We start from the raw sequence: 27549 nt of genomic DNA, 5'->3' as shown, positions 1-27549 counted from the left end.
CATCTGGTTACGTGAAACAGATGAGCTTTTTTTATTCTGGGGGAGGCATGTGCTATTCATGGCCTTGCTGAGCTCCAATATAAAAATATTAATGTGGTCATGCATTGAAGAGTTTGTGAGATAAACAGATTTGGCCATTTTGTAGTGCAGGCCAGATAGTTGATGTTTTCCAGATCTTAAAATTTAGCACATACTCAACCAGTCTAAACGTGGGCTTATGCCCTAATACCAGCCATACCGATGTGAAGTTTTACCCAGGTATTGTACAGTTTCTGACCATTACCTGGTGCTTGATCAGTCAAGGCTCTGTTGGTTTTTGTTGGGTTTGCAGTTGAATCACCTCATCATATTGTTACAGCATACCTGACTGTGTCTAAATTCAGGACTGTTCTTTAATTTAAACTATTCTGAGTGCCTATGGACTCTCTATCAGTGATTTGTGGCAGGTTGTGTTTGAGGCACTCACAAATATGGAGGAACATGTGGCATGCCTATGATGGACTTGGTTACTGACAAATCCCCTATAGTTATTTGATGCTATTTTGGGGAATTGTCCGTCAAGTTGGAGTTTCTTTTTGCATTTGTATATGCATTTTGATGACTCTGGTTAAATGTACTTCGTATATTCTGTTGTATTTTAATGTTGTTGTAAATTTATATTGCATGCAGCTTGCAGAATTTTAACATGTCTGATATGGGAGAATAGCAAATAAGAGTAAACTAAAACAGACACATTTATATGGCAAGTTTGTTACTCTCAAGCATACTTTAGAAATGTTATTTGTAGACTGTAAATGATTGAAAACTGTGTTTATAAATCTAACATAACATCACAGATTACATGATTTGATAAATGCATAATCAATTGATTCTAAAGTTCTGAAATGGAAGATGGATACCACATTTTATAAGCACAACTATAAGATCCGCTAAAGTCACTTAAACAGTAACAGCTGGATTAATTGTTTTAAGCTGTCTGTACCATATAGAGTCATGTAGTTAGGGAGTTGAATTATGGAGGAAGGAAGAAGATAAGCAAGTTAACTGAAAAACAGCCTTCTGTCAGGGAATTACTGTAGTGCATAATGGATAGGACTCTTAATGACACTGACACATACTGAAATTATGTGTACAAAAATCATAAGTTCATATATGAGTATTAAGTGGATACTCAGTATCTTAAGAAGTACACTTTGTGCTAAGAGATATTTATAGTTACAAGTATTAGTTGTGTAGGCAGTTTATTTTACAAGTACATTTAAGCAAAGCTACTTTTTCAAAGCAGTGTACATACATAAATATGATTCTTGTGGTTTTCAGATTTAGTAGACTGAATTTCCATGACGTGCTAGAGTGGGCAGACACTCCTGTCTGACCAGTCAGTTCCATGATGCATGTCTGCAGTCAGGCATCACATTTAGGCTATTGACTTTGAAGCTAGAAAAGTATATTTCTATCAGAGTTTGTAGTAAGTCATTGACTACTGTATGGCTGCGTAATATGCAGTAGAGGTGCAGTTGACAGTAAATGAAAAGTGTGGGGGAGATATTGAATGTTTATTTACATATGTAGGTGATTAAAAGATCCAGTGAATGGTGGTAAGATATTTCCAAATAATGCTTCGGTTGTAGAATACTCCTTAAATAAATGTTCTCTCTAGGACTGCACAATGAGCAAATTCTGAAATGGAAAACAGTGGTTCATGAATGCTTGTTGAACATAAAGAAATTGCTTGTATTCCACTGAACTGTAAGCAGCAGTAAAAGTGAGCTTCTGTGAATGGTTGTTACCGCCTGCCATTGTATTCAAATCGGTTTTATTAGTTCATCTGTCTATAAAATGATCCTGTTGCTTGTATTGTGGCTCAAAAGTCCCCAGCATGCTTGACATGTATGCTGTGTATATCATCAGTGCTCAGATGTATGGTCACATATTTGAAGTGTAGGAAAGTGCCCCTTTTTGACATGATCATCCCCACTTTTTGTCATGTATTCAATGCGGTTTTGACTGAACGTGCACTGGGTTCCTGCTAACCACGTCCCCAGTGCCAGATCTTTTTCTCCCAAAACTGCACAGTCGTTTTTGTAATTGGCAAACACTGTAAGTCCCTAGTAAATGGTACCATTGGTACCTAGGGCATGGGCACTAAAGAAGGTCCCTGAGGGTTGCAGCACAAGTTGTTCCACCCTCAAGGACCCTCTCACCAACTGCACACAGTGCTGCCATTGCAGACTGTGTGTCTTGGTCCAGAGATAAAATGAAAACCTGACATGGCCCACAGGCTGTCTGCCATGTCCCCTAACACTGCGTGCAATGTATGTAAGTCACCTCTACAGCAGTCCTTACAGCCCTAAGACAGGGTGAATTATATTACATGTGAGGGCATATCGGCAGGAGGAGATATGCCCCAGCTATGTCTTAGATGATTCTTAGACATAGTGAGTGAGTAGGGAAGCCATTTTAAGTACATGAGCTGGGCACTGGTCACTAAGAGTTCCCCAGCTACATGTTGACTTCACTGAAGATAAGGATGTTTGGTATCAAACATCTTGTATAACTAAGCCCTCACTGATGGCAGTGATGGATTTATTAATACATGCACCCAGAGGGCACCAGAGAGGTGCCCCTTAAAAACACACCAACTACCAGTGTGTGGACTGACTAGTTTTAACCAGCCTGCCACCCAAGACACGATTCTGACCACTAAGGGTGAGAGCCTTTGCTCTTGGTCGATCAGAAACAATGCCTGCTCTGGGGGACGTGTTCACACACCCCACCCAACAGGATGACCTTCAAATCTTTATTTCAAGGCAGGGGGCTTACATGAAGCCATTGCCCTAGTGTGTGACTGTCCCTGTGTTCCAGAGCAGGCTGCAGTTGTTTGCTTTGTTGCAGCAAATAATTACGTTTGCCTCTAAATGCCAGTACTATGTTATGTGCACAAATACTTTGTGGTCCATCTAAAAAGAGCATTGACTTAGTCATCTAAAGACGGCCCAGTCCTGCAAGATTTATATGTGTAACATTTTGCCAGGGCTTAGAAACACCCACTGTATGTGATGCTTCTTAAAGGGGTATTACCTTTTACAGACTAAGTTAAGTCATGATTCAACTCATTTAGGGCACGTGAAGAGCAGTGTAGATAAGCAGTAGCCCAGAATGTGGTGTCCTAAAGACTAATAGTTTGTGATTGTTTAGAGGTTTGTATTTTATTTTTTCTTGGGTAAGCTACTTTGAAAAGGATGATACTTGCATATGTGATTCAGAGGGAAGTTAGCACTAGATGAAATGTGGAGCAACTGTCTAAGATAAGACTGTATTAACAGAGCTTTCAGTTATATACCCAGTGCAGAACCAGCTCTTGACTGCAGTTATGGACATCTTAAAAAACAAACCCTTTTCAACATCTCCAAGGCTTTTAAAATCAATCCCATATTGGCTACCAGTATGACGCCATGTTTCTCAGTACAGTAATTCACAACCTGACACAGGCAACAAAACTTTCAAGTAATCTTCCTAGAGAACAACCACTGTTTCTTGTATATGCACTTGTATAAAAGCTGTGATGAAAAGAGTTACATTACTTTGTATTATGTTTTGGAGGGAATGGATTATGTGGTTAAGACTCCAAGTGAAAGGCTTCATGGAGACACCTACTAATGCCTATACTACAAACATACACTTTTTCTATTTTGTTAGTTAGGAGGCATGGGTTTGTAAAGGGTTTCTTTTAGGATGCAAAAATGTATGTATATTATTAACAATTCTGTCTGGTGCTGATCATCAGAAAGGGCACGCCTTTTTAAATTTGTGTATACTAAAAACATAAATCATTCCTAATTACGTTTTGCTTTGTAGTTTTTAGAAGAAATTTCATCAACTGAAAGTAAGGAGCCAAGTGGATTGAGTGAACCACTACTTCTGAAAGAAGGGTAAAACAATGGATATTTTATGAGCTCTTTGTTTTTTATTCCAGTGAATTGAATGTATTGGTATAATAAAGTTATGCTTGCATCTGACAGACATTCTGGGGTAGTGGTTATCAGCCTTTTGACTTCTGTCGATCCCTACTTTATCATCACTGGAACCCCAGAGAACCCCGAACCCCCCACCACACACACACACACACACACACACACACACACACACCCACACACCACACACACACACCCACACACCACACACACACACACACACACACACACACACACCACACACCACACACACACACACACACTTTATTGGAATCCGGGGATCCCCTTCTGATTCACTACTGAAAGCGAGGGACTCTGCCTAAACATTATTGATGATTTGAATCCCCACAAAAATATGCAAACAAATGCAGAAACAAGCATTCATGAAACATATACAAATGATTACACATTTTATTTAATTGGCAAATCAACACATCCTTTTTTTTATTTTTATTTGAATAGGAAGGTTGGAGCTTTTCTAAATTCAATTGAAGCCACACATCATCCCTACTGTGGTGTGTTTGATGCACCTGCACTGGTCCCACAAATAAATCTGAGGATACTAATTAAAATTGTAGCCTTCAATTTCAAATTCCTTGACATTTACAGAACATTTGAAAAATTTCAATTTTACATTCAGGCACTTTATGTATATTCACTTTATTAATCTGTTTTTGTTATTTAATTTTCTAAGCAGTCGCGGACCCCCTGAGGATGCTTTTTGGACTCCCAGGGGTCCTCAGACTACAGTCTGGGAACCACAGTTCTAGGGTGTTTGTGCTTATTTCTATTTTATCCCATCAGTGCATCCAGAACAATATTTAAATACTATATTTGATTAAACTGTTATGTTTTTTAATTTCATTGGTTATAATAGCAGTAAGAAGCTTGGGGTTGGATAGATTTCCAATCACTCTGTGTGGGAAATGATTCCTTTCTGCCTAAACAAAGAAAACTGTTATACCTCTGTTAATGAAGATGCACCTCAAATGTAGTCTATTTGCTAAATATTTCCACTTTTGATACAACACATTTCCCCCCTACAATGGATATAGTTCTTACACAAAGTAAGATATTAGCTGTGTTAAGACTTTGGTTTTCTGCAACCACAATCATAGGTTAATGGAAAAAAGTGTAATTCTCAATGACATCTTGCTAGCTTCCTGCTGGGTAGTAAACAAGTTGAAGTCAACCATGTTGGTTTTACTATACAAGTCAGCTGTCTCTGATTCTGTGAGATGTACTGGGTGATCTACTGTGGGAACCTTTAAGCAGGAGCTGCTGTTAGGCACAGGGAGAACCTTCACCTTGGTTTATAATTGTATTTATTTGAATGGAAGCACCAATAAAATATATTAACATATGAATATTAGTAAAGCGGCTCAGCTAAAATTGTGAGTTCTTAGTGGATCAGGAAATAGGTCAATTGTAAATGCATCATGTTTATCTAGTCCATATGAGGACTCTTGAAAGAACTTTCTTTGTACGCCAAGACTGCATTCATTTACACTACCATATATATAGTAGGGCATTTTTTGGTGATAAACTTGACCCATCATTCTTAGCATGGAAAGCCTATCTCGTAATACGAGGGCCTCAACAAGACTGGAAACAGTTTGCTCTCGAGTATACAGTTTGGTAAGGATGCCATATAGGAGCTTGAAGTGGAAAGCCCTGTTTTGGGTTCCTGTAGTCACATGTGTGCTACATGATAGTTCTTAGGAGAATATGACCCTGATGTTAATTGTCCGTACCGGCAAAAGTCCTACTCGTCTAAGTGGCAGGATGTCCTTTTGTATTCATTAATGCACAAACATTTGTAAGACCTCTGTTGTTGAACTTAAGAGGCAGTTTTTCATGGAGTAAAGGATTGCTTAATCTTTTGATATCCGAAATACCGTTTGATATCACTGATATGCATATGAGAATGGACATTAATGCTGGTTTAGAGGGTTATTAAAGGGTGGCATTCAGACGTTTGGGAGTATATGTGAGATGTTTGGTTCACTCTACAGGTCTTTGTGAAATTTTAGAAAAAGCAGAACTAAGTGTTAGCTGTTGACTGTGGTTTGACGAGAATAATCTGAAGCACTGCGTTGCAGTCTTTTTATACCAAATTTGGCCAGCAGACATATTAAGAATCTCGATGGCCATTGTATGAAAGGTCTAGATCCCAAGGGAAAGTCATGGAGAGGATTGTTAGATGCCAAGGAAGGTGCAATTTTGAGGTTACCACAGTTCCTAGGACTTTGAAAGTGGATGCTCGGACATAAATTGGTCTGTAGTTCAGCAAGACATCTTGGTCGCTGATCAGTTTCTCAAGAAGCGTGGTTATGACAGGGTCTTTGAGGAACAATACAATAAATTAGTGAGCGTAAGTAATATTATAAAATTGTTAGTAAGCACGAGCTAGTGGAGCTTCTCTTCACTACACTGAAATACATCTTTCACCAGCTGGAAATAAAACTTTTGATTCATGCTTCCGTTCTTTCCTTCAATGATAATATATAGACTTGCATTTGTTCAATTCCAACATATATAACACTTTCTTAAATGTATTGTGATCCATTAATATATTCTTATGTGAAAAATCAAGTCCTGTGATCCATATGCAGAATTAGCATTCGGTATGAAAAACACTTTCGACATCAGCGAAATAGTTAGTGGACATTTTGTTTGACAACACAGTAAAGTGTGATGCTTCACATAATTCTTTTCCAACATTTTGCTGACTTTTTTTGTTTTTCAACAGTGAAATGTTGAAAAGAGCTCTAGGAAGAAAACGAATTCGGAAAAAGAATTTTAAGAAACGTTGGTTCTGTTTAACCAGCAAAGAACTCACCTACCACAAGCAGAAAGGTAAACACGCTTAACAATATTCTTATATGAATGTTTTCACTTATTCCAGAAGACTTGTTTTGCATAGATAAATGACATCTTCACTTTAGCTAAATCCCTCATACCTTTACAGTTGGCATCACTGGATACATGATGCTGGCGAATCTTGTAAAAGATGCTGTAGGCCAGAGAGATGTGTCTTTAGAGGACAATGCTCAATCCTACTGCATGGCAGGTCTTTCTATAAAGGACTTTTTGTCCTGGCCAAATAAACCTATTTCTTAGCAGCCAAGTATGGGCATTGAGTCTGAGAGACCCTAGTATATAGTAGATATGAAGTATGGGTAGGAGTCATATGCTCGTCCCAAATGTGACACTCCACTGCACAGTCATACTGAAGGTCACTGTGCATTGCCCAGCCAATAACCTTTGATGAAAAAGCTGCCCTCTGAGTAATTTACACAGAAAGCGTCAATGTTTGCTGCTCATATTGCCTCAGTTAGCGGACACATGTTCCCAATGAACTGTTTTGTGGATGTGCAAGTCTTTTTGGAATATACCACAATATATCAAGTTGAGTTTAAGTATGGGTGTCTTGAATTTTAGGATGAAGCTAAATAAAGCTGAACTGTGTATATATAGTGTCATTATTGTGCAGTGGACTAAATGTTTCACTGGATTACTTAATGAGAAATATTCAGTCGTTTTCTGATTCATTGTAAGAGTATGCCCTGAATTGGTTGTTGATGTTCTAGTTGGCAGTAGGCTTTGAATAACCCACTTTGTAGTTAATCCGTTCTCGAAGCAGGCTGCATAGTGGCTAGAGACGTAGCAGTTTTCCTACAGGCTCACCAGAAATAAGCACCCAATACTTTACAGCAGCCTGGCTGGCCCATGGGCCTACCTTGCTTCAAGCTAGTTATGCATTCCTTCTCAGTAATGTGGCTGCCACTTCGTATTTCCTCAATAACTAACTGAACAGACTATGATATAAACGTAATGCTTTTACTTTAAAGTCTGCAAACCAATGTAGGGCCTCCACATCATCTAGTATTAGTGAATGAGAATCCTTTGCTTCTGCGCTTAATGGCCTTAAGTGTATACTCTAGTTTCAAGTAGTCTTTGTGTCCACAGCCCTTGATACGCATAAGGCCCTTACCTCATAAACAGGAGAGTAACTTGGTGTGGACACTACAAGTCACTTGCTCAGCCAATAGCAAGGGTTAATTGGTTTGTTATAGTTTGAAGGATATACTTTCAAAAACATCAGTTTAATAAACGAGCAACCTTAGTATGGCGTTATAAAAAATCATGACACAAAATAACCTTGGTTTTGAAAGAGATCTATTTTTACTCTTCACGCTTCTACAGGGATATTCTGATCTTGTTTACAACTATCAAGGTCTCAAAATTCAGTATCCAACCAACTGCCGTTTAGCCATTAGAGCAAGGGACTTTCTCAGTGCTGTTGATATTTTGATATAGTAAATGTTTTACAATAATCAGTATTTAAATAACGTTGTATATAAAGAGAGTCCAATCATATTCTGTGGGAAAAATGTTTTCTCACTGTGTGAAATTTGAGGTTTTTTTTTAAACACATTGTGTTTTTGAAACATCACACTTTTCGTATGTTGGGTTTCTTCACGACACAATTCTTACGTAGAACAATTATTTAGTCGATTTCAAACTTTGTTCCCACTTTGCATTTGCGAAACCTCTTGTGCATCCAGTCCTAGTTGCAGAAGCTGCCACAGTTCCTGGCCTTTGTTTATGCTCTTCAAAAAACTCTTGTGCTTTCAGTGTCCTGTGTGTCTAACCCCTGTGACGCAGGTCTTCTGCCATGCAGTGCGGGGTTAGCAGCAGGTCCTGGTCCTCGGCTTGGTAGTGCACCCTAACCTGTCATGCATCCAGGCTCCTGTACATTCAGCTGCTGCTGCGCAAGTCTTGGGATGTGAACACTGGGGTATGACTGGCCTTTGACTTGGCCCTGATACTCTCTCATGCACCCAAATCCCACTGGGCTATCCTGTGTGCCACCAAATAAGCTGCCTATGGCCTTTGGTGATGTGCAGTGAGCTTTTGGCACTTGGGTTTTGTGGTCCCAGTGGCACTGCACCAGTTGCACACTGCATTTAACCGTGCACAGCTGCCTCTCAGTGCTTGGAACAAGCCACCAGTCCACAATATACACACTGCTTACTGTTCCTAGTGTAAACGTTTTTATTTTTATTTTTATTTGGTGGTTTTCATTTGTTTTCACCGTTTACAAACAAGTGAACTGTTTGCAAAACTACTGGTGGGTCTTCCCACAAACATGTGCATCCGAATTCAGACCCGTGAATTTTGCCGACTAGGAAAATCCCTCATCTTTTGTGGTGTCAGGGGATGCTCCCGCAGCCCTCTCCTCATACCACCTCTGTCACTTTATTTAAGGCAAAGGCTTTGAGGTCTGACATCACGTAATGGTTACCACAGTAAACTGTTTTAGTTCCTACCAGCAGGCTAGATTATCCGGACCCTTGAATTTTCTGCCGATCCACTAATTCAGCATTGGACTTAGGTTAAAATGCTCCCTTTTCAATAGAGTTAGAGTATTTTAACAATTTTATTTTCCTTGGAAGATTTGTGATCCAAATTTATGAATAATCTTTGAAATAACAGGCAAGATATTAAAAAGACTCTGGCTCAGTAACCCTTAAAATACCATCCAACACTTCTGGGTAACATAAGTATCTTAAAGGATAGTAGTCTAATAGACACTTCTAGCTTCAGATTCCTTACCTTAGAAATATCTTTGGTGTCAGACTGGATCTGGAAGATTTTTCATGAGCAGTACCCCCTGCATGCTGGTAGGTGGTGTCGATCGGCTTTGCATGCGTTGTCAGCATCACCCGCGGCAGAAGTTACGTCCATGGCACCTATATAGATGAATGCAGACATCAGTTCTTTTCTTTCCACGCTAGCCAGCGTAGATCTGGGAAGAGCAATCAAGACTTTTTGTTTTTTTAGAATTTCCTCCTGGTGTGTCAGGATGCCATCAAAGAAGGCCAGCTTCAAGCCATGCGGCGCCTGTCCTCGACCGATGTTAGTAACGGACCCACATCTTGTTTGCCTGTGGTGCCTCAAGCGAGACCACAACCTGATGTGCTCCAGCAGCCACACCATTATGCCAAGGCTTTGGGAGAGCACTTCCTCAAGCTGATGGTGGCTTGTCATGAAATGCCTCGCTTCGCATTCAAGGTCCCAGTCGAGAGGGAGGTCCCAGGACCGGTCGCCAGGTTGTCATCCCACTCCAAATATTCTGGACATTTGGGTAAGTCCCAGCATAAGAAGAAGTCTAAGCACGCTTCAACTTCTCCGCATCAGTCGGGTGACGAGGTGCAGGAGCGTCAGCATGCTGGGCCTTGTTCTGCAGTTGAGCCTGCGCTTAGGGCAGTTCCTCACTTCTCCCGAGTTTCTGGGAGCCGGAGCGACCCCCGCCCAACTGATAGAATTTTATGAAGCCATGTGCCACATATTTGGGGAGGGCGACCCCTCCACTCTGGCCTGTCTTCAGGCACCCTGGGGTCAGCAGGGGCCCCTGCTGGTTCCACTCCGATGGCTCCAGCACTGGTGCTAGTGCGGCCCCAGACGTATACCAGTCATACCACCTCAACCTTCCCCAGTGCCGGTCCCGATGCCGGCACTCCTTGCACCACCAGCACCCATCAGCAGCTCTATCCTATCCAGTGCCACCAGGGGCCTTGCCTCCCAGATCGGATCCTGTGCCCTAGTCTTATGGGCTAGGACTCAGGAGGGAATGGGAGAGGTCACTGGACCCTGAGGAAGTCCAGCTTTATGAACGTGATATGGACTGGTATAAAGAACTGGGTGAAGCTAGGGGCCTGGGCACTTCCCCAGATGCTGGCATGCATTCTTCCCCTACTGCGGCCATGGAGGAGGGAGCGTCTTTCGCAGTGGTGGTGCAGAGGTCCTCGACCTTCAGTTGCCATAGGTGACTGTCAAAACCAAAGTCTTGACAGAGGTGCTTCAGTCAGGAGTCTCCCCATCTGAACCGCTCCTGCCATTCACTGAGGCTCTTACGGATGTACTTTTGGGTACCTGGTCCAAGCCCAACACAGGGGCTCCTGTGAATGGGACAGTCGCCCGTCACCACCGCCTTACCCCAGGGGAGCCAAGTTTTCTCACTCAACATCCCACCCCTGAGAGTTTGGTGGTCCAGGCTTCCACCGCCCGTATTAAACCTGGCACATTCCTCACCGCCCCACCGGATAGGGAATCTAAGAGGCTGGAGACAACTTGGAAGAAGACATTTTCTTCCATCAGCCCGGCATTGTGGTCTGTGGGGATACTGCATGCCTTTGGGACCACTACTTCCATGCTTTGTTGAGTACAGTTGGGCAAGCACTGCCATCGGTCCCAGAGGAGGCCAGGGCTGTGCTCTCCCAAGCTGTAGCAGACGGGAGAGATTTTCACGATTCGCTGTGGACGCAACACAACTGACTTGCTGGGCAGAGCAGCTTTGTCCACGGTGGCCCTTAAGCACCACGCCTGGCTTCGCACTACTGGTTTTTCGGGGGATGGCACATCTTCCTTGATGAACATTTCCTTTGATGGCTCCTGTCTCTTCTGAGTCAAAGCTGACTCAGCACGCAGACGTTTTAAGAACAGTAGGCCTAAGGCCCAGCACTTAGGGTTATCTTCAGCCCTGTTCTACCCCAGTCCTCTTTTCAACTCTTTTGTGGCTACAGAAGAGCTACCAGCTGCACCAGTACCCAGCAAGCTACTGTGCCGCACAAGCTACACAGCCTCTGCATGGCTAAGGGTGTGGCATGCACAGGCCTCGTGGATCAGGCAGCCAGAGGTCAGCTCAGTCCAAACCCCACCCCGGCTGCAGCCTCCAAACCCTCCCAATATGCCCTTAAGCCATCATGGGCTTCCAGATGGCGGCAGGGTTTGCCTTCACCTGCCCCACTGATAGTTCATCACATCGTACAGGTTTGCAGATCCTTAGAAAGGATTACTTCCTCCCCTTCATGACCAACCCTCTCCCCATGCCACCATCTCAAGACAGGCTAACGGAGTATCATTTTTCTTTTCTCTGCAAAGAAGTTGTATCTCTCTTGGCCAAGGGAACTATTGAGAGGGTCCCAACACCAGAAGTAGGTCGTGGTTGCTATTCCTGTTACTTTTTAATCTCAAACGGTGGCCTTTGTCGTATCCTAGACTCAACTACTTCCTCAAGAAGGAAAAAAATCTGATAGAGACTTCAAGTTGTAGATTCCTTACCTGCAAATTTACCCCAGGCGTCAGCTTGATCTGGAGAATTTTCTGAGCAGTACCCCCATGTGCCGTTAGGTGGCGTTGATCGGCTCTGTGTCAGTCTTCGGCATCATTCTCACCAGAAAATTATACCGTGGGACTTATATAGGCCTGCCCGGGAGTGCTGACGTAAGTTGTTTTCTTCCCACACCAGCTAGCGCCAAGTCTAAGAGAGCTACCCCATAGTCATTTTTTGACTGGCCCTTTTTTTTTTTTTTTTTTTTTTACCTTTTGTTGAAGATCTTTTTTAGTTTTCTTCTCCCGGTGAATCAAGGAAGGATGAGATTTAGCCCTACAGATCGTGTCATTGGGTAGTGTCCATGACAGATCCACACCTCATATCTCTTTGGTGCCTGGAGAACAACCACGATCTGTGCTCAGTGTTGTCAGGCCATGCATCCGAAGGCTTTGAGGGAGCGGTTCCTGAAGCTGATTGCATGCAAGTCGAGGTCCCAGTTGAGAGGACGGTCATGGGAGTGTCACGTAGTCCTCCCTCGTCTCTGTCCCACTCCAAGTCCTCGGGCAGTCTGGTAAGTTGAGACACAAGAAGAGCAATAAGTAGAAGCATTCTTCGACCTCTCCTTGTCTGTGCTGATGAGGCGAGGGAGTGTCAGTGCTCTAGGCCTCATTCCAAGGAACCCGCGCCTGGGCCAACACTGCGCCTCCCCCAGTTTCTAGGACCCGGAGTGACCCCTGCCCAACTTCATGAGTTCTATGAGGCCATACTCCTCATTTTTGGGTAGCCCAACTCCGCTGTATGGGCTTTGGGCCCCACGGATTTGAAAAGGGCCCCTTCAGGTACCACACTAGTGGCTTCACCCTCAGCTGCAAGGGGCATGTAAAGATCCAGTCTTGGATCTGGACCAGCATCGGTCGTACCATCCCAACCTTCACCGATGATGGTCCCAGCGTCGCTATCCCCATTTTCATTGCCAACTCTGACATGGAGCCAGGCAGGCTTTGCACGATGCAGACTCTGACAGCAGCAGGAGCCCTGCCTCCTATGTCAGATCCTGAGCCCTTTTATGAGCTAGGTTACGGTGAGGAATGGAAGGAGTCGCTGGACCCTTTAGAATACCAACTCCAAGACCGTAGGGACTTGCGTACAGACCTGGGTGAGGCCAGCGGACTGGATACTTCTCCAGATACGGGCATGCTTTCTCCCTCTACCCTGGCTATGGAGGAGGGAGCGTCCTATTCCATGGTAGTAAGAAGAGCAGCTGAAGTCTTGGACCTCGAGTTGCCTTCGGTGGCAGTCAGGACTAACCTCCTGACTGAGGTGCATCAACCTGGACCTTCCACCTCAGAACCCATGCTCCCCTTTAATAAAGCACTCACGGATGTCCTACTGTGTTCCTTTTCCAAACACAGCGCAGGCGCTCCTGTGAGCCGGACAATTGCCCGCCACCATCTCCCTGCTCCGGGGGACCCAAGCTTTCTGACACAACACCCCACCCCTGAGAGCCTCCACTTATCAGGACGGGTTCCCTTCCGCACCCCCAGATGGGGAATCCAGAAGGTTAGATACACCTGGGAAGAAGATTTTTTTTTTCTTCCTCCTGCCTAGCATTGCAGTCCTTGAACACGGCATGCCTTGTGGGAGTTATTCCCACACGCTGTCAGATACGGTTGCACAAGTGCAGCTACGGATCCTGGAGGAGCCTGGGCTGTACTCTCTCAGGCAATTGCCGATTGGGGCGGGGGACACAGCAAAATTCACGTTGTGGACTGGCCATTGGTCAGATCGGTTTAGTTGACAGTGACCCTAAGGCACCACGCCTTGTTGAGGATACCTGGCTATGGAAGAGGCCTCTAACAGCATCCATTCTCAACCAGCCACTGTGCATGCTGCCCAGCCTTTGCCTGGCCAAGGGCATGGGATCCGCTGACCTCATGGATCAGGGAGCCAGCAGAGCAGTCTGACCAATACAGTGCGTCTCCCCTGTCTGCTGCAGCCTCTAAGACTTCCTAGTTTGACTCCCCACCAGGGGCCAATAGGAGGCAGGATTCCCCATCACCTACTCCACTGACAATCCATCACGTCAGACAGATGGTTTTCCAGGTAGTCCGAAGGGGCTACTCCCTTCCCTTGAAGACTATCCCCCTATCCATGCCACCATCATACGATCGGATGACTGAGAATCACTTGTCCCTTCTCTGCAAGGAAGTTGCGGCTCTTTATAAACATGCCAAAGTCACACCTGATTCCCTGTTACAATGCTCCCTTTTATCTGAGCTGTTATGGGCACACTGCGCTTTCGGGCTTATCCTTCTGAGCGGTGGGTCCAGGATATTCAGCCTATGATACCGATGTTTTAGCCTCAATCCTGGATTTTGGTGAGAATGACTGAGGCTGCTGGGCCTCATGGCCTTCTGCATCCTGCTGATGACACATGCCAGATGGCATATGCAGGCTCTGCAGTGGGACCTGAAGTTCCAGTGGGTGCAGCATCAGGGCAATCTCTCTGACAAGGTCCAAATCTCAATGGGAACTGCGCAAGATCTGCAATGGTGGTTAACAAACCACGATTAGGACAGAGAAAGATCCCTCTCCCTTTCCCAACCAAATCTGGCAGTAGTGACAGGTGCATCACTCCTGGCATGGGGCAGCCATCTGGGAGAGGTGGAGATCAAAGGCATCTTGCCTCTGGAGGAGTCTGGACTCCACATCAACCTGTTGGAGCCCTGTGCGATCCGGTTAGCATTGAAGGCATTACTTCCCTCTGTCAAGAGAAAGATCGTGCTGGTGTTTACAGACAACATCACTGCCATGTGGTACTGCAACAAACAGGGCGGGTTGGGGACGTGGACACTTTGTCAAGTGGCTCTGCACCACTGGACGTGGCTGGAACAGCAGGGCATATCCCTGGTGGTTTAACATCTGGCGGGATCTCTAAATGCCAGAGTAGACAAACTCAGCCAAAACTATCTACCTGATCACAAGTGGCGTCTCCATGCAGAGGTGGCGCAAGGACTCTTTCAGCAGTGGGGAGAGCCTTGGTTGGATCTGTTCATCTCTGCAGGTAACACACAATGTGAACACTTTTTTGTGCATTGGAGTTTTCAAGGCAGAAATCGCTTTGAGACGCTTTTTGTATCGAGTGGAACTCAGGCCTCCTGTAGGTCTTTCCGTCCATACCACTTCTGCCCAGAGTTCTCAAGAAGATCAAGAATGACCAGGCCCAAGTAATCCTTGTGGCTCTGGACTGGGCATGGGGAGTCTGATATCACGAGCTGTTCAGCATGTCCATCAATCCTCCGATCGGACTGCCCCTTTGGAAAAAGAAATTTGCTGCAGGGGTGGGTGTTCTGTACCCGAACTTGTCCACTCTCTGCCTTCTTCTGTGGAGATGGAGTGGAGGCAGTTGGCAACCTTTGACCTTCCCTCAGTCTGTCATGCAATCTTGGCAGCCAGGCGTCCCCCCATCAAAATGGTATACGCCTGTCTTTCGAAGAAATGTGTGGCATGGTGCATAGACAAGTTTGTTGACCCCCTTTCTGCTCCTCTCTCTGAGGTTCTGTTGTTTATACTTTCTATGGCCCAGCAGAGCTCTGCGATGGGCAGTCTTAAGGGATATTTGTCTGCAATTTCTGCTTTTTTGAGGTTTCCTGATAAGCCTTCTTTTGTTAAGTCCCCTATTGTAAATAGGTTCTTTAAAGGCCTTATATATATGTTTCCTACATCGCCATTCATTATGCCACAATGGGATTTGACTTTGGCTTTGACTTTTCTGATATCTGCTCCCTATGTGCCTCTCCACAATTGTCCTCTCAGGCTTTTCACTGAGAAAACAGCCTTCCTTGTGGCCATTGCATCTGGCCACAGGGTGAGTGAACTGCAGGCATTGTCATCTAAGCTGCACTACCTTTCCATCTACCCACTAGGACCTATTTTCTGCTAAAAATGGTTACGCTCTTTCGTGTAGGTCAGTCCTTCACCTTGTCTACTTCTTATGCAGTTCCACATCTTTCTAAGGAAGAGGAGAGACTCCACCGACTGGACCTAAAAAAGAGCATTGGCGCTTTACCTTGATCATACCAAAGAGTGCCTGGTGCATGATCAACTCTGTTGGTTGTGTGGGTGCGAAGAAACACCGGGCAGTGCAGGAGCTTAGTCTCTCCAGATGGGTCGTAATCTGCATTAAGATCGGTTATGCACTGGCCAAAAAGCAACCCTGAGGGCTTGCATGCTCTTTCTACTCAAGCTAAAGCTGCGACCACTGCATTAACATGCGGAGTTCAAGTCCTTGATACCTGTCAGGCAGCAATGTGGGTATCTTTGCACACGTTCACCAAACACTGCTGACTGGACAGTCTGGTCCTTAGGGATAGGTTCTTTGCCCGTTCGGTCCTGCAGGAGATTCTAGTGTGATCTTGGTTTGCAGGCTCTCCTCCGGGAATGAGTATTGCTTGGGTGTCTATTCCCAGGTAAGGAATCTGCAACTAGAGGTCTCTATCAGACAAACAAGTTTCTTACCTTTTGTTATCGCCTTATCTGGTAGAGACATATTCTAGTTGCAGACTCCTTTCCAACTCACCCATCCTCCCGCTCTGTGAAATGCTTTCTAGGGACATGGACTCCCCTTTCAGGGCCTTACTTTTGACCAATCAGTAGTAAGTGTTCTTTATGACTCTGCACTTCTGGCGTGGAAAGTCGTGAAAAGAAACTGACGCTGGTGCGCCAGGGTGACCCCTGTATAAGACCCGTGACGTCATGTCAGATGCAGTCTAAGACAGACGAGGAGTGACTTTACACCTCCTAACGGCGCGTATGGGTACTGCTCAGAAAATTCTCCGAATCAAGCTGATGCCTGGGGAAATTCACAGGCAAGGAATCTGAATCTAGAATGTCTCTACCAGATAAGGCGTTACCGAAGGTAAGTAACTTGTTTTTTTACGGTGGTCACATTGGCTCCTATTCTATCTGCCCTATACCCAGGAAACCGAATGACGGCATTTGACTTGCAGGACACATATTTTTGCATCCTTGTCTTGCATGCCCACAAGCTTTACCTGTGGTTCACGGTTGGCCATGGGCATTTTCAGTTTGCTTTGCTCCCCTTTGGCCAGACCAGTGCCTCTCGGGTGATCACCAAGGTAAAAGCGGTGGTTGCAGCTCACCTGCGGAGATCAGAGGTGTCAGTCTTCCCCTATGTCGATGACTAGCTGTTGAAGGCGGGCTCATCCTATGCTGTTGTCTCTCACCTCCAGACTACGGCTGACCTGCATTTTCTGGGGTTCACTATAAACGTGCTGAAGTCATACCTGACTCCTTTTCAGACGTTCCCTTTCATCTGAGCTGTTCTGAACCCAGGGCAGGGTATGGCAAGTCCTCCTGAGCAGCGTGTCCAGAATATTAAGGCTATGACAACGAGGTTTCAGCCTCTGTCCTGGGTTTCGATGAGAGAGACTTTGAGGCTGGTGGGACTTATGGCCTCCTGTATGATGCTAGTAAAAAAATACATCTTGGCATATGCGACTACATTTGGACCTGAAATTCCAATGGGCACAGCATCAGGAAAATCTCTCTGATGTGGTCCAGATTTTCTGAGGGAACTGCAAAAGATCTGCAGTGGTGGTTAACGAACAACAATTGAGTCAGCGACAGACCCTTCTTCCTTCCACAACCAGATATCACAGTAGTGACAGATGCGTTATTCCTGGGATGTGGCGGCCATGTGGGAGAGGGAGAGGGAGAGGTGGAGATCAGGAGAGACTGGTGGAATCCCGACTCCACACCAACATGCTGGAGTTGCGGGTCATCTGACTAGCATTGAAGGCCTTCCTACCTTTCATGAAGGGGAGGCTGGTGCAGGTGTTCACGGATAACACCACCACTATATGGTACTACCACAAACCGGATGGGGTGATGTCGTGGACCCTATGTCAAGGGGCCTGGGGGGGGCATGACCAAGCAAGATGGCTGGTTAGATGTGCTCGAACGTTTCTTCTTCCGCAGATGCATGAATCCCTTATAATCCTTTGGGGTTGAAATACATTTGACCCCCCCAACATGCAGGAACAACTGACCACCACTCCACAGAGCTGCCTGGAAGTCCTTTTTGCACCGGCCTGTATTCTGTGAGCGCGAGCCCTTGAAAACAGACTGGGCTGCAGCCACTACAATTAAGAAAAGCCATGATTGAATGACGGCTGACTCACCTGCAGGCCCCCCTGAGCTGTGGGACTCTCTTTGGTTCCTTGGGCCCCCCTCAGCCTGGCAGTGCTGGAGAGGGTGTGCAGAGCAGATGGACTTCAGACCGTGTGGCCTCCGGCATGTAAAATGGTCACATGAGAGCCATGGCAGCCCCGCTAGGTCTCCTGATTGTGGGCCGCAGAGACTCCGCAAGGCAACACAAACCTTAGACTCTGCGTGGTGTGGGCCCCTCACCTGTCGCCGGCAGCGCATTGAACTTTCTGCCAGACAAGCTTACTTTACTGCTAGTGCAATTACAGTAAGGTGGCCTGGGACTGTTTCCCGTGGGGCTGGCCTGAGCCTTAAAGTGCCAGAGGGGAATGATGTGCAGACTAACCAGGGCTAAAAATTTACCAGAAGCACAGCTGGATGCCTTTTGAAACCCTTCTCTCCCCTGCCATTCATAGTGAGGCAGTACACCGCTGCCAGGCCTAACAAAAAATACTTACTGTTTGGGCCAAAGGACTTGTGCTTCTAACTGCAGCCATATACTGTCCCCCTGATAACGGAATAAGCTGAATTGTCCTCAAAGGCGCCAGGTGAAGGAGAGAGAGGGTACCACGTCTAGTAAAGCAATAGAGTGGGAAGCAATGAAGGTGGTGGTTCAAGGGGTGTGTCAGTCTGCATCAGTTGGTATGCATGAAGCATTGATACAAGACCTGACAAACAGAGAGAAGCAGTTGGTAGAGACTGAACAGGCTCTGATGCCCTATCTAAACCAGATGGTCTCCTGGTACAGGCACACACTAAATGGGCTATGGGACCAACAGAGGCAATGGTGCATAGAGAGGGATAAGGCAGGGTGTATGTTGGCCCAACTAATTAAATCTGTTAATAATCTCAACCTATTTTGGCAGTGCGGAATCAACAAGGACTGATAATGCAACATGTGATCAGTGAAGCATTTGCAGCTCTTCTGCAGTGGCTGAACCTGATACCCATCTTCATGTATATTTAGCAACCCTTCTCTTGCAGTGACTGTTGCAGCAGGACAGCGACACTTTAGATGCCTCTATATCTGAACAACCGCTTCTGGAAGCGATTAAGGCCCTGAAAACAGTTAAATCCCTTGGCAACAACAGGCTCCCTGCTGAATATTATAAAGCTTTCCCAGATTCATTCGATGACAAACTACTACCAGTATTCGATGAGGCCCTGACATTTGGATGCCTACTCAACTCTGAGGGAGGCGCTAATCGTTATGATCCCCAAACCAGCTAGGGATCCCCTAGACCTGTCTTCTTATAGACTTATGTAGGACGCTGGCTCTCTACATAGTGCACTAAAATGAAGTACACTCTGCACAGAGTACAGTGGATCACCAAGTTTTGCAGAGGCAGAAATAGATAGGTCCTAGTGCTCTGTTTGTTGTAGTGTGGGCGAGCAGTTAGGCTTATCAAGGAGCTGATAAGCATTTGTTGTAGTTACAGAGGCAAAAAATGAGACACACACTCAAAGAATAAATCGAAGACCAATTTAGAAAAATAACAGTTGCTTTTATATATGCTTTGAACCAAAGAACTGCGTTATAAGCTAAGCAGTTTTTATATTAAAATTACTTTTCTGTGCATATTTTCAGAGTCTTCAATATTAACCTATGGAAGGAAAACAAGAATGCAGTTTCAAAGGTAAGTACACAACTTACAATCCCAGTCTTCATGGTCCTAGACCTTCACCAGGCAAAGTTCAGGTCGGTACCAAGAGTGCACCCACAGCGGCACTGGGGTGGTTGGGTGCAGAAGTCAAAGTCTGAGTCGGCGCAGGATGTTAATGGTTCTTTTGGCATCAGAAACAGCTTACCGGGCAGGTCGCAGTGGCTGGTAGGTCTGGGGCCAACTCTGTTGGTGTCTTCAGTCTTCTGCTGGCAACATGTCCAGCTCTTCTTAGGATGCCGGAATCAGATTTTATGGTTTAGGGGTGCCACCTAAATGCTGAATTTAGGGGCCTTACAGGGAGTGCCAGTGGGCTACCCACCTTTAGGGTGACTACACCCTTCCTGTGACCACTTCCACTGGGAAGTTGCATAGTCCTAACTTCATTAGCCTAATTCCTTCCATGCAAGATGGAGGAATTTAAAAAGTAGTGTCCACTTCAGCTCATCCACCATACGGGTGGGACTGGCATGAAGTGGGCACTCCTCCTAATTTAACTAATTTTCCCGCCAGTCCTGCCTTCAAAAGTGGGGTCCTCAACTGGGGTCGGTCCTCTCTACCATTTGGAGAGGCCTTGATCGCATTTCTAAGGCAGCAAGACCTTTGTAGCTCCCCACCCTGGAATGTCCATCCTTCCTGGGGGAGGAGGGCACACCTCCGCCCAGAGCAGACCTTTGTTCTGAGCCCTCAGGAGCATTGGATCTCACCCCAGGGGAACAGAACGCTGTCTTAAGGTAGCAACACTGGTTTTGATAAGTCAGTGTCCACACTAGGAGTTGGTAGGTTTTTCAGGGGGCCTCTGACTCCATGTATTAATAAATCCATCATTGGATTCAGTGAGGATTTATTAATATGAGATGTTTGATACAAAACATCCCTATTGTCAGTAAAGCCATCATGTAGCTGGGAAACTTGTAATGACCAGTGTCCAGCACTTGTACTTAAAATGGCTTCACTGTTCACCTGCTATGTCTGAGAATCGACAAAGACATAGCATGGGCTTAGCTGCTGGTGCAGGTATATCCTCACATGCAATATAATACATCCTGCCTTTAGGGTTGGAAGACGAGATAGAGGGGGGACTTGCATATATTGCATGCAGTGTGAAGGGGACAGGGCACACAGGCTGTGGAGCAGCAGAGAGGAGCCTTTGCTTGGTAGGATGAAGTGCAGGGGACCGGGCTACACGGAGCCTGAAGATCCCTAGGAGTTGGAGCAAACAAGCCTTGGTAGCTGCAAGAGTCGCAGTGCACATGGGTAATGTCCTGCAAGGAGTGGCAAGGGCTTACCGTCTTCCAAGTTAGACAGCTGGTAGAGAGGACCAAGGGAACCACTCCAAACCACCACCTGTGATGCAGGATCCATGCAGTTCCGGATGAGGGCAGACCCACGCAGATGGTCATCGTTGCAGTTGGTGCCTGGAGATGCTGGGGAGTGACTCCTTCACTCCTAGGGAGATTCCTTCTTACTTTTTGTGCAGGTTGAAGACTCTCCGCCCTCAGAGGATGCACAGCCAGGAACATGTTGCAGTTGCTGGAAGAAGCCGGAGAAACAATGTTCCAGAGTGGAGTCGTCACTGTAGTTGTAGATTGTTGGTTCCTGCAGAGTCCAGCTGCGGTTCCAGTGGCTAGAAGATGAAGTAAACATTGCAGAGGAGTCATGCTGGAATCTTCCATGTGGAATCTGAGGACCCACCCAAGAGGGAGACCCTAAACAGCCCTCGAAGGGGGATTGGTCACCTAGCAGGGCGACCACCTATCAGGAGGGGGCTTTGACTTCACCTGCCTGACCTGGCCACTCAGATGCTCCCAGGGGCCTCTTCCCACCTTGGATACAAGATGGCAGAATCAAGTGGCCACCTGTAGGAGCTCTGGGCACCACCCCTGGGGTGGTGATGAACAGGGGAGTGGTCACTCCCCTTTCCTTTGTCCAGTTTCGTGCCAGAGCAGGGAGGTCTCTGGACTGGTGCAAACCAGTTTATGCAAGGGGGGCAACAAATGTGCCCTTCAAAGCATACTGGTGGCTTGGGGAGGCTACCCCTCCCAAGCCCTGTAAAACCTATTTTCAAAAGGAGACGATGTTACCTCCCTCAGGAAATCCTTTGTTCTGCCTGAGATAGTCAAGCAGCAGGAGGGCAGAAACCTGTCTGTGGGGCGGCAGCAGCGCAGGCTGCCCGGAAAACCCCAGAATACTGGTATGAGCAATGCTGAGGGTCCTCTAAGGAGCCCCCAGAGTGCATGGAATCCTACAACCAACACTGGCAACAATATTGGGGTATGATTCCGACATGTTTGATACCAAACATGCCCAGGTTCGGAGTTACCACTATATAGCTGGACACAGTACACGAGCAAAACGGCTTTCCCGCACTTACGAAGTCCATTGTAATGGAGCTGGAGTTCATAGGGGCACCTCTGCTCATGCAGGGGTGCCCTCACACACAGGTACCTGCACCCTGCCCTCTGAGCTAGGAGGGCTTACCATAGGAGTGACTTACCGTGACCTGGTGCAGTGACCTGTAGTGAAAGGGTGCATACACCTTTTCATGCAGGCTGCAATGGCGGGCCTGCAGACACATTTTACATGGGCTCCCAAGGGTGCATTATACATGCCGCAGCCCATGGGGAACCTCTGGTGTCCCAATGCTCTGGGTACCTAAGTACTATATACTAGGGACTTATATTGGGGCACCAGTATGCCAATTGTGGGGTGTGCAACGTCCTAGGCAACCAAATTTAGAGGGAGAGCGCACATTCACTGGGGTCCTGGTTAGCAAGATCCCAGTGAAAACAGTCAAAGCATACTGACAGCAGGGAAAGAGTGGGGGTAATGATAACAAAAAGAGTGTACTTTCCTACAGTCATGTTCCTAAATCTCTTCCGTTCCTGATACATCAGATGTGTGGCTTGTGGGAGAGGGTTTCTCACTGGATAATAGGACATGCTCCTTATGCACCCGACATTGATATCTGAATCCTACATCCATTTGCCCACACAGCAACATAAATGGCATTGGACTGATAGCAGGAGGGGGTGTGTGTCTGATGTCTGACTTATACCTGGAGAGGGGCGCTTCATTATCCTGCAGGAAGCGATTGACACGTTTGGACTGGGAAGGGGCCAATTCCTTCAAAATGCCAACATTTTGCCTCTACCAGACAACTGTGTCCCTTGTTCCCGGACGTACCAACTTCCACCCTTACTTATGGTGACCATGCTGAATGGGGTAGGCTCCAATTTATCACTCATTTATATAGTGCCCTTTGAGCTGACAAACCACACCTCTCTCTCCCACCCTCCCCCATTACGGGTGGAAGAGGCATAGTAGGACCTTTGTATGAACCCCATTACACTGAAAGAACTGATAGGATCCACACTGGAGTTTGTAAAGTATCCACATGCGCTTGTTTCAGACAAATTCCATATAATATAGTGCACATGACTTATCTTTCTCCTAAATGCCTTCATACCATCTACCCTGACAGAGACCTCCATTGTCCCCTATGTGGAGTGATTGCCACAGATTTCATAGATCTCATCTGTTGCTGTCCCTGAGTAATCCCAATCTGGGAAGAAGTGCTGGCCTCTATACAAGTCACAGAGTGGACAATGCCTAGGCAACCCATTAAGTGCTTATTGAGCTTACTCCCTGAGAACCCTAAGAAGACTCTTAGCAGAAAATACTTGATCTTGGGACTCATGGTGGAAAAGTGACGCATTGCCATACACTGACTTAGCCCCCAGGCCCTGACAGTACAGTACTGGAAAAAGGACTTGATTGAATGGGCTAGTGTGGACGAGGCACATATGAGACAGACTAGAAGAGACAATAAGGCAGCGGACTCCCTGGTGGTCTAGGAGACGTTGACACAGACTTTAATTGAATATATTGGAGAAATCCCTGCAGATGGGGATGATCAAACTGTAAACAAAGCTAGCCCTCTGCACACCTAACTGAAGGTAATAAACTATAATAGCTGCCACTCAATCTGGGAAAGAGATGAGATGTGATATTCATGTTCCACATATAACCCAGTCAATTGATCAACATGTGTACTAAGGTGACTATATTATTGAAGTGAGCTAAAGTTCTTGGAAGGCTCAGGGGAGGAGGGATGGGAAATTCTTAATGAACATGCTAAATTGTTAAAATCTTAAATCGTTCTCAGAACATTATACTTCAGTGCTTCTTATCAAGTTGTGCCCTATGGCGATTGGTCACCTTGGCTCATGTGCTGTAGCTGTAATAATGGTTGATGTGTTTTCATCCACACAAATGCAAACTCATTTTGGCTTGCTCCCAGTCCGGTGGGGTACCCCAGTAGGTCAGCAGGAGGGCTAATGCAAAGGCATCTATAAAAGTTTTAATTTGCTTAATGTGTGGAACTCTATATATACTGATGCATTCTATTGATGTACTGCACGGGTTAAATGTCAATAAAAACAAATTTAAAAAGAGGCCTTGTGTCTCTGCACCTGACTGGGAAACCAGGGCATTTCAATACCTGGTGGATTCTCTGAACACCAGGGTGGATGAACTCAGCAGCAGCTGCTTAGCGGATCACAAGTGGCATCCCCATCCAGAGGTGGTGCAAGGTCTCTTTCAGTGGTGGGGAGAGACTTGGCTAGATCTGTTCACCTACTTTGAATGTTTTGTGCGCTGGAGTTTCCAAGGCGGCTCTTGGTCGGCGATGCTTTTCATCTACAGTGGAGCTCTGGTCTCTTGTACGCCTTTCCGCCCATACCACTCCTGCCCAGAGTTCTCAAGAAGATCATCCTGGTGTTCCCAGATTGGGCATTGAGAGTCTGGTATCCCTAGCCACTGAGCATGGTCATTGATCCTCCGATCAGGCTGTCCCTCTGGGGGGGATCTGCTGTATCAGCAGAGGGGATCTCATGTCCAGTCACCTCTACTGCATGGAGATTGAGCGGCTACAGTTGACAGCCCTGGACCTCCCCCCCGCCCGAAGTCTGTGATATCATCTTGGCAACCAGGCCTTCCTTCACTAAGATGGTATACGCCTGCATTTGGAAGAACTTTGCGGCTTGGAGTTCTGACAGAAATGTTGTTTCCTCTTTATGCCCCCCTTTCTCAGTTTCTTCTCTTTAAGCTGTCTCTTGCCAAGCAGGGCTCCGGTCTTGGCATTCTTAAGGGTTATATTTCTGCTATGTCTATTTTCCTAACATTGTTTGACCAACCCTCTCTGTTCAAATCTCTTTTGGGTAAAGAGTTTTTAAAACTCTACCTGAAAGTTGTAAATTTCAGCTCTATAGTGCCTTTCTCTGATTGGCCAGCCTCTGTCAGCCTGGCCAGGTTGCCTTGAGCAGGTGTGAAGTGGTGTGGGCTGAACACAAAGGATGTGCCTAGGGAAGGAGCTCAACCTCAGCAGATGGTGAAACAGGATGGGGGAGAGGTGCCAAACTGCACTTCAAAGGCAGGGAAGGACATTTGGAACAGTTCAGGACCTCCCACATTTATTGCAACCCCAGACAATTAGGTGCCCTCTTGATTAGATTAGGAGAGGGCCAGGAGAGGGGTGTGTTTAGGATTTTTAGCCACACCAGTGGGTGGGCTCAGTCAGATCAAACCTCCAAAAATCTGTTTCAAACCATGTTGGATTTATGAAGACTGTTGCTCCCTGGGATTGATTTTGCCATACGTCCGGGAAGTGGTCATCAAAGGGGGAAGGAACCTGCCTGTGATTGTACAGTCAGCCCTCCTGCTTTCCACCCCAGGAGCAAGGATAAATATGGCAGAGCTGCACCCACACCTCAGATCCCTACAAGGAACAAGACAGAGAAGAAGGACTGCCCTGCTGGACCCCTGACCTTCACTTGGACACTGCACTCTGAAGGACTGCATCAGCTGCACACTTGGCCTTTACCACTAAAAGGACTTTGCCTGTCTTCAACTGCTTCAAAACTGGACTCCATGTAAGCTACAGGTACAAAGGAGCTGCCCAGAATCCCCTGCATCAAGTCCTGCAAGCAGAGTCCAGCTGACCACCATCCAGTGGCCATTTGGGGATTCTGACCAGGTGCATTCTGGGAGTTGTAGTCCCAACGCCCAAGGAGCAACTCTGAACTTCTGCAACCTCAGATCAAGTTGTGGACACTTCAACGACCCAATTAGCACCTCTGTTAGAAGATCCAGATGCTTGGAGCAACTCCATAAGTTGAAGAGGTGCACTGTGGAAGTTGTAGTCCCAGTCCCCAAGAGGTAAAGCAGAGCCTCTGAACCCTTAGCTGGTGTTGTGGACCACTTCCTGAATCAAGAAACACTTCTGAAAGGAAGAGTATCAGGTTTACCTCGTGGGTGGCCTGAACTTTGGACTTTGTCCCTGTTCAGTGTGACCTTTTTATTTATTTTTTAAGCCTTTGGGCGCTAGTTGCCTCTATGCGTTAGAAAACAATTCTTTAGAAATTGATATCTCCGGCTCCCCTTATCCGATTTAAATCATTTTGGTGTCATTTTAAAGATAAAAATATAATCTATTTTAATAAATTGGTGTTGGATTTTTATTGTGTTTTGTGTTTTCCTTATTTAATGTTTTGTGATTTTTAAATTCTTTACACACTTGTCTCCTAAGTTAAGCCTTGCTGCTCGTTGCCAGGTTACCAAGGGTTGAACTGGGTTTAATTTATTGAGATTTATTTGGACCTAAGTGGGGTTTAGTGGCCTATTGATAGGTGTAGGTAGTTATCTGCTCCTACCAATAATCCACTTTCCAACAAGGAGCGTCTCCATCGTCTGGACCCCAAACGAGCATTGTCGTTCTACTTTAACTACACACGGGAATTCCGGGTAAACGGTCAACTCATCAAAGATACTTTATTCGGCTCAACTCCTTGTTGAATATGTCGGAGATAAAAAAGGGTTTTGCTGTGCAGAAAAGGGCCATCTCCAGATGGGTTGTGCTCTGCATTAAAATTTGCTACACATTGGCCAAGAAGCAATCCCCTGAGGGCTTGCACACTCATTCCATCAGAGTCAAAGCCACAATCCTTGCATTAGCACGCGTAGTTCCGGTCCTGGATATCTGCCAAGCAGCAACGTGGGCTTCTCTGCACAGGTTTACCAAACATTACTGCCTGGACAGTCCGTTCCGTCGTGATGGGCACTTTGCTCGTTGAGTCCTATAGGGCCTCCTCGTCTGAAATTGGTCCGCAGACCCACCTCTGGGGATGGTATTGCTTGGGTATCTATCCTAAGGTGAGGATTCTGCAGCTAGAAGTCTCCATCAATTGAACAAGTTACTTACCTTCAGTAACGACTTATCTGGGAACGACTCTATGTAGCTGCATATTCCTTACCAACCCATCCATCATCCTGCTCCCTGAACGGTTTTCTAGGAATAGGGCTGTTCCATTTCAGGGCCCTAGTTTTCCACACCAGTTGTCAGTGTTCTTCATCGGTACGCGCTTCTAGCATGGGAAGTCATAAAAAGAAACTGACATTAGCGCTCCTGGGTGGCACCTACATAGGTGCCACAGGCATCACTTCTGGCACGGATTACTCTGATAATGCATGCGGAGCCGATCAGAGCCACCTACTGACGTGCAAA

General features: G+C 46.1%; 1 protein-coding gene across 1 annotated transcript in view; it reads left to right on the top strand.

Annotated features, from left to right (window-relative positions):
* The window catches only part of RASA2 (RAS p21 protein activator 2), a 461891-nt gene that overhangs the window by 340019 nt on the left and 94323 nt on the right, over positions 1-27549 (top strand). Inside the window, exons 18-19 of the mRNA XM_069213940.1 lie at positions 3859-3932; positions 6727-6833. Coding sequence (XP_069070041.1) covers positions 3859-3932; positions 6727-6833 — 181 coding nt within the window. The remainder of the gene's footprint in view (positions 1-3858; positions 3933-6726; positions 6834-27549) is intronic.

Source organism: Pleurodeles waltl, chromosome 11 (genome assembly GCF_031143425.1).
Source record: "Pleurodeles waltl isolate 20211129_DDA chromosome 11, aPleWal1.hap1.20221129, whole genome shotgun sequence".
Classification (NCBI taxonomy): domain Eukaryota; kingdom Metazoa; phylum Chordata; class Amphibia; order Caudata; family Salamandridae; genus Pleurodeles; species Pleurodeles waltl.
This window is presented reverse-complemented; position numbering and strand designations above follow the sequence as displayed.